Source organism: Bos mutus, chromosome 25 (assembly GCF_027580195.1).
Source record: "Bos mutus isolate GX-2022 chromosome 25, NWIPB_WYAK_1.1, whole genome shotgun sequence".
Taxonomy (NCBI): domain Eukaryota; kingdom Metazoa; phylum Chordata; class Mammalia; order Artiodactyla; family Bovidae; genus Bos; species Bos mutus.
In genome coordinates, this window is record NC_091641.1 from 1,102,399 (window position 1) to 1,109,306 (window position 6,908).

The 6,908-nt window shown below is 51.1% G+C and overlaps 1 protein-coding gene across 1 annotated transcript; it reads left to right on the forward strand.

Annotated features, from left to right (window-relative positions):
• Positions 1-315: 315 nt before the first annotated feature.
• On the forward strand, positions 316-5,429 carry ATP5MF (ATP synthase membrane subunit f). Its single transcript, XM_005893123.3, has 4 exons — positions 316-371; positions 3,801-3,908; positions 4,500-4,616; positions 5,295-5,429. Exons 1-4 carry the CDS (start codon positions 359-361, stop codon positions 5,321-5,323), a joined length of 267 nt encoding a protein of 88 aa, XP_005893185.1. The 5' UTR covers positions 316-358; the 3' UTR covers positions 5,324-5,429.
• Positions 5,430-6,908: the final 1,479 nt, after the last annotated feature.

Here is a 6,908-nt window from a genome sequence, read left to right on the forward strand (position 1 = left end):
TGCCCCTGTCATTCTTCACAACAAATTTAAGGCGACAGAGCAAGAAAGCTAAGATGCTCTTCCCCTATTCCTCCAACCCCCCTTTTTTGGTCCTTTCCAATCTCCTCCTGGGGCTGGAAGCCCAAGGTGAGCCTTATCACTTCCACTCCCACCCCGTCACCAGCGCCCGCTTCCCGCCCGGCTTCGCTGGGCTTTGCCTTCGTTACTTCGCCCTTCGACTCATGGCGCACTTGCAAGCCCAGCCTCCTCCCAGTCTCGACCTGCTTCCCGTGAGCCTCTGCTTCTGGTCCCCAGAGGTCATGCTCCCTACCCAGCAGTCCTTGCGCGGCCCGGCCGAGCGGACAGCCAGGACTCCAAGATGGCGTCAGTCGGTGAGTCTCCGGGTCCATTTAGGGCTACTCGGCTGGAGCCAGGAGTCGGGGTTTGGGGCCCAGTGACCAGAGTCGCACAGGGAAGAGAGGGACAGAGTGCAGGAGCCGCCTCCCTTTCGCTCGGGACCTTCGCCGCGCCCTCACTTGAGGCCTGCCGGACCCTCTGTGCAGGGTCCAGCGCCGCCCGACCCTCCTCGTCTCGCCCAGCGGTGCCTCCTGGCTGCCCAGAGCGGGCGCCGCTCGGCTGCGGCGGGGAGGGCGACGGCATCCCAGCGACGCGCCTCGGGGCCTGGGAATGCGCGCCTCGGACCACCCTCCTGTCCTCGCTGAGGAATGGCACTCTTATCCATGCTCTGGCAGTTTCTTTGCACCTGAGCCCTCAGTGTTAAGCGGAAGCTCAAATTCAGTTCCCAGAGGAGCTATGCTGGGACAGAGCCTGACACCACGGAAGGGTCGACGCTTGAGTGTGTGGAATAGGCTTAGAGAGGTGAAGTGACCTATTCAAGGTCACTGGGGGTGAGTGGGCTGAGCTGGGATTCAAGCCTAGGCTTCTGGGGTCTTGTGGTAAACTGAGCTTTTAATCACACAAGTGACCGTATAACCATCAGCCTTTTCGATGATATGCGTGTATAATCTCTACACTTAACAGACTGTCCACTTTGACTTTTTAAGAAATACTGAAACCACCGTATTTTAGCTCTGGATCCTCACAGTAACCTTGTCAGGAGGTCAGTGCCGGGAACGTTGATCCCATTTTATTTTATTTATTTATTTTTGATCCCATTTTAAAGGTGAGGAAAGTAACGGGTCAGAGATGCGGTATGGCTTGCCTGTGGTCACACTGCATGATAATGGCAGAATTCTGATTCACGGGTCTGTCTCTTCCCTCAGTTTCTATATTCTTAAATCTCAGCCTGGAGACGTGTAAAGGGGGGTCAAAAAAGATGATAACGATGCTTTTTTTCATCTGTAAGAACGGGCATGAGAATATATATCCAGGGTGGTTGTGTTGTGTAAACAGGACAGCGTGTGAAAAGGAAACTTTGAGTCTTGGTTTCTTATTGTAGCAGAGTTGTGGAGAGCACTGTGAACTAAGGGTTAAACACCTGAAGTTTGTAAGGTGCTCGGAACACTGCCGGCCACTGTTGAGAGCTGTCATCCAGCTTTCCCTGCGTGACCTTTGGGTGAGGTCATGTCACGTCTGACCCGTTGGTGTTACCCAGGTGAAGGAACTGGAGTTCATGTACTGATGAGCTTTTAGGCGATATCTGTCACCAGAGCATACAGTATCAGACAAAGTGATGGGATGCCAACAGCGATAGACGAGGTCTGGGTCGATAGAGTGGCCAATTGGCTGGATTTCCTGTGGCCTATTTTTTGTATGATCTGTGAACGAAGAGTAGTTTTTATGTTTTCAAAAAAATATTTGTTCAGGGACTTCCCTGGTGGTCCAGTGGTTAAGGCTGTGTGCTGCCACTGTGGGGAAGGGGTGGGGTTTGTGTTCCATTCCTGGTCAGGGAACTAAGATCTTGCCTGACTTGCAGCGTGGCATGTGTGCATGAATAGTTGTTTTTTGTTTTTTCTTTTTTTTAAGACTATGTTACAGAGACCTTGTGTGACCTGCAAAACAAAACCTTTCACTCTCTGGTTGGATTTAGCACACAGAAGACACTTGTGTCTCTCCGTGTCCCTCCGTATAGATGGACAGTATGCTTTTTGAAGTCATAAAATCAAGTCAGGTAGTCACCTGCCCTCCCAAGAACCTGTGGTCCTTTCTTAACCTTCAGTGAAATTCTGTCATGACCAGGAACTATGTGTGGGGAACTCCCACCTTCAGATAGCTCACAGTCAGTCAGGGAGACAGATAATAATAATTCCTATTTACATAGTACCTGGAGCTTAGTAGCAAGGTAGGTACTATTTCTACTTTATTTTACAGAAGAGGAAACTGAGGCACAAAGAGGGCAGTAACTTGCCTGAGGGCACACAGCTTCAAAGTGGCACTAAACCCAGGATACTTGATGGTAGAGTGCTCTGTTCATCACCACGCTCTACTGGTATGAACCAGCCACTGCAGAGGAGTGTTGGGGGAGAGCCAGTATGCAGCCAAGGACTAAGGCCTTTGTGTTCTGCAGAGAGAGAAACTCTTGGAGTGAGGGAGTGTACATGCATCTCTGATGAATCTGATGGTCTCTTGGAGTTTTGTGATGGTGCTGTACTTGGCTTTCCTTAAGGCTAATGTGTGTGTGTGTGTGTGTGTGTGTGTGTGTTTCTGTGTTTATACATTTCTTGGTTTTGGTTACAGAAATGCTCTTTTCTTCATAGTACAGATACATAACTCTTGGAGCTACTCTCCATGGGGTTGCAAAGAGACACAACTGAGTGACTAAACCATTACCACAGAGACATGAATATGAAGAAAAATTAATGGTTGGCTTTTTTCTCCCGTGATGTGCCAAGGCACTTGTCAGCCCCTGAACGAGAATGCAAGATAATGTGAATGTTTTCATAGTTTGTGTGAATGTGCCATTAAGCCTGATGATGGCCCTTGCCCTTGATAAGAGTTCACGGTGGGATTCCCCCCCAGTGAACTCTCAAGGTTAGTCCTTAAGGAGCCCAAGCCTTTCCTTAGATCCTGAAAATGGAGAAGAAACCTTGGAATGGTGAAATCCGGCTCCTCTTGGTCATCTTTAAGAAGCAGCAGCGCCCTTGACTCCTTGCTCTGAAGAGTGCGCCTGTCAAACAATGTTTTAAAGTTGACGTCTGGGAAGAGGACAGCGGAGAGGCCATTCCCTCCTTTTATGAGCATTCACAGGGCCAGCCTCTCCCTGGCCACTTTCCTGTTTTACTCTTAAGCCCAGAGATGAATACAGTATGGCCTAAAACAAGAGCCCTTCCTGTGTCCAGATTCTCATTGGGAAATGATCTGGGGCCCATGGGGCCTCGGGAATGGCTTTTACTAAGTCATTTGACGTCTGTGGTCTGAGGTGGGATGCTTGAGGTAGGAGTCAGATTGGCTTCAGGAGCATGGGAACCAGACCTGAGGTCGAGTTGTGCCCCCACGGCCTGCAGGCTCTCTGCCTTTGTTCAGGATTAGCCAGCTTCTCTGAGTCAGTTTTCCCCACTCTTCCTCATAAAATAAAGGCATCCATCCTCCACTTTTATCTCTTCTTCATGGCCCTTAGTTCTCTCTTTATAGTTATTCCTAGCAGGCTGTTATTCAGGATCTTGTTCTGCGATATATAGACTCTGGCTTAAGATAATGTATTTGGTGTGATATGTTTACCTGTAGTATTACTTATGTGCAGCCTCTGTTTAGTGATGTTACTGAATGCATCATTATTGAGTGGTTGACGTGACACAGACAGATGCTGTTTGTGTTCCCGGGAGACCCTTTCACTGGGTGTGTTTTTGTGTTGTCCTTTTCAGTACCACTGAAGGAGAAGAAGCTCCTGGAAGTCAAACTAGGGGAGTTGCCAAGCTGGATACTGATGCGGGATTTCACCCCTTCAGGCATCGCTGGAGCATTTCAAAGAGGTCAGAGCCTTATGGGCATGTGTAAATAAGAGCAGGCCTCTGGGTCTTCAGGTCTTTTTTTTTGCCCTGAGTTAACTTGGCCAGTTTTAGACCTATAAGTTATGTAGAGGACAGAGTCAGATTGTTAGGCCTCGAATTTCCGCATTTGATGGGTCCTGTGAAAGGCTGGCTTGTAAATATTTCAGATAAGGATATGTTTTCTCTTGTCTGGAATGTGTACCACTGCCTCTGTGTTAAAGAAATGTCATTAAGCCTTAAGAGGAAAATGAGCTAGAAGCACAGGGGACGCTAGTCTGCGATGCTCGCCTCCCTGCGAGCCCGGCCTTCTAGGATGGACATTTGAAGTGGTCTGCCTTTCAGGTCACAGTGCGTGACCAGGCAGATCAGTCCTGTGTCGTCACGTCATGGGACCTGTGTGGTCGCCAGCCCCCCGGGGGGGCAGGGCGGGGGGCTCATTCTGTTTTCCTTTCTAATGCTGACCACCCTCTGCTGTCTTTTGCATGCTCTTTGCTCCTGCACTGAGGCCTGTCCTCAGCTTTGCCCTCTCCCGTTAGAATGTGTCCTCAGAGGCGTGGCCTCCCCCGTTCACAGGTTACTATCGGTATTACAACAAGTACGTGAATGTGAAGAAAGGGAGCATCGCGGGGCTCTCGATGGTGCTGGCGGCCTACGTGTTTTTAAACTACTGCCGCTCTTATAAGGAGCTCAGTGAGTGTCTTCTGGATTGCTTTGCCTCTGGTGGGGTCTCCCCTGACAGGGTGGGATTGGTTCACCGTCTCATTTAGAAGTCACCCCACAGACAGCTGAAGAATTGGAGGGACCTACCAGAATATGGCATGTTTTAAGGTAGAAAACTGTGGCAAAGAGAAAGGAAAAGATGAACGTGAGGTGAAAGCATTTAGGCAGCATTCTGTCAGATACTGCAGGCTCTGCCACAGGTTGCTGGGAAGTTTGGCTTCATCTTCCTAGCACCCAGTGTGAAGAGGGCAGTGGGTTGCAGGCTGCAGTCCACTATCTGTGGGCTCTGCAAAGCATGGCGTCTCCCATTCTGAGATCTGAGAGGAGTCTTATCTGTTGGAGAGGCCAGGAAGTGTCAGCAGTGGCCACTGACCGGGCTCCATGGACAATGTGCGCCATTGTCCAGCTCCCTGCCAGCCTGGGGCATCCTGAGCAGTGCTGGCCCTGAGGGTGGGCGCGTGGGTGGTTTTTCTGAGCGGGAATGCCTTCAGGGGCCAGATGAGCTCCTGATTCCACAAGCAGGCTGTGGGGCATCTCCTGAAAGTTTTCAGGAGGGCTTCACGGTTTTGGCCCGCTGCCCTCCCTGTCGCCCTGTGCTTTCTCCACACCTGTGAAGAACTCTCTACCATTTTGCCTTTCTGACTCCAGAACACGAGCGGCTCCGCAAGTACCACTGAAGAGGGCGCACTCTGCATTCCTGACCATCACCTTTGCCGGCACCCCTGAATCCTTTCACATCCTAATGGAGAATTAACATCCAATAAAAAATGACTGGTACTTGGACTGCCTCGCTGGCTCAGCCAACTGCCTGCCCTGTAGCTCCTGCTGCACGAGCTGGGGTGGGGTGCTTCTACAGCTTCCAGAGGGGACTGCGAACCTTGAGCTTCAGGATCTTGCCCCAGTGTCCCGGAGGTCACCTAGTGCCCCATCAACAGTGCTAAGGTGTTTTCCTTCTCTCTGCCTCACTTTTGGTCTTTTGTCAGCTGACAGACTCACAGTATAAGGCAGATGCCCTCGTTCCTAAGAATGTTCTCCCCTCCCCCATCTTCCTGCACCATCCTGGGCCATTGGGGTCTCAGGGGACCAGGTGCGTGGGCTCGTCTGGTCTTGCTGAGTAAGCCTCACTTGCAGGAAGGTCAGTGGGATGACACAGGTGGGAAGGGAAAGCAGAAGTCCCGACAGGAGCTTAGGCTGCTGTGTGCAGCAGCCTCTTCCTTACACTCCACCAGAGGTAAAGTGGCATCAAGGTCAGAACCTTTCTTCCTAAGGGGTGTGTAGTGAGCATACACACGCGTGGAGTGTGAAGGGTGGAGATGCTGTGGCTGATTACCTCCTGCAAGATCTGAAGTGGAAAGAACCAGTCTCCCGACATCTGAGATGACGGACACCTGCCAGGCAACTGTGTCCATGACTAGGCTTCCAGGATGCCACCCCGACGCCCCAGCGTCACTTCCTGTCGTGAGATTACTTTCACTAAAAGGGGAAAAGGGAGCACCGTCAAAGCTTATGCAGCCGGCAGCAAGAACCTTCTTGTCATGGAGTCCTGACGTAATGAAACACAGCTTACAAAACAAGCTTTAATCAACTTCATAAAAATGGTTCCTGTAATTAAACTCAAATAGGCCCATTTGCCCTGCAGGTTGCAGGTGCCAGCTTCACATTTCCAGGCTCAGAGACAGGCCTCTCCTCTGGGCCCAAGGTGTGTGACAGTACAGATGCTTGATGGCATGGGAGGTAGGTGCACAGGTGAACTGCGTGTCTGTGGAAAGGCTGGTGGCAGCTCCAGCTTAAGGTATACCTTAAACACCGTCAGGCAGATACGGCCAGAAGAAAAAGGCCATCACACGTGACAGCCTTGGCCCTGCACCTTTCCTCAGCCACGGCCACCAGGGAGCAGGACCTGGCTGAGGTGGCAAGCACACTTGAGCTTGCCCTGAAGGGCCACCTTGTTCAAATCCCACCAACAGATACAGCCTCTGATGCAGCAGGACAGGGAGGAAGCAGGCGTGACCCAGCTGCAGCTTCAAACGGTCCACCAGCCCCCAGTGTTTAAGGAGGCCCAAGGGGAAGGGCTGCCCTCCATACACAACTGCTGTAAGCACAAGCCCTTTCCCACAGCTTCCTCCCTCCTGAGGGTGGTGTGCAGCTTTGATAGCTCGACAAACATGATGCCAACCCAAGGGGCCAGACTGGAACACGTGTCCCCCTTTTAAAAAAGAGATTACAGCAAAATAGGGATACTGACAAGACGTAGCCCATAAG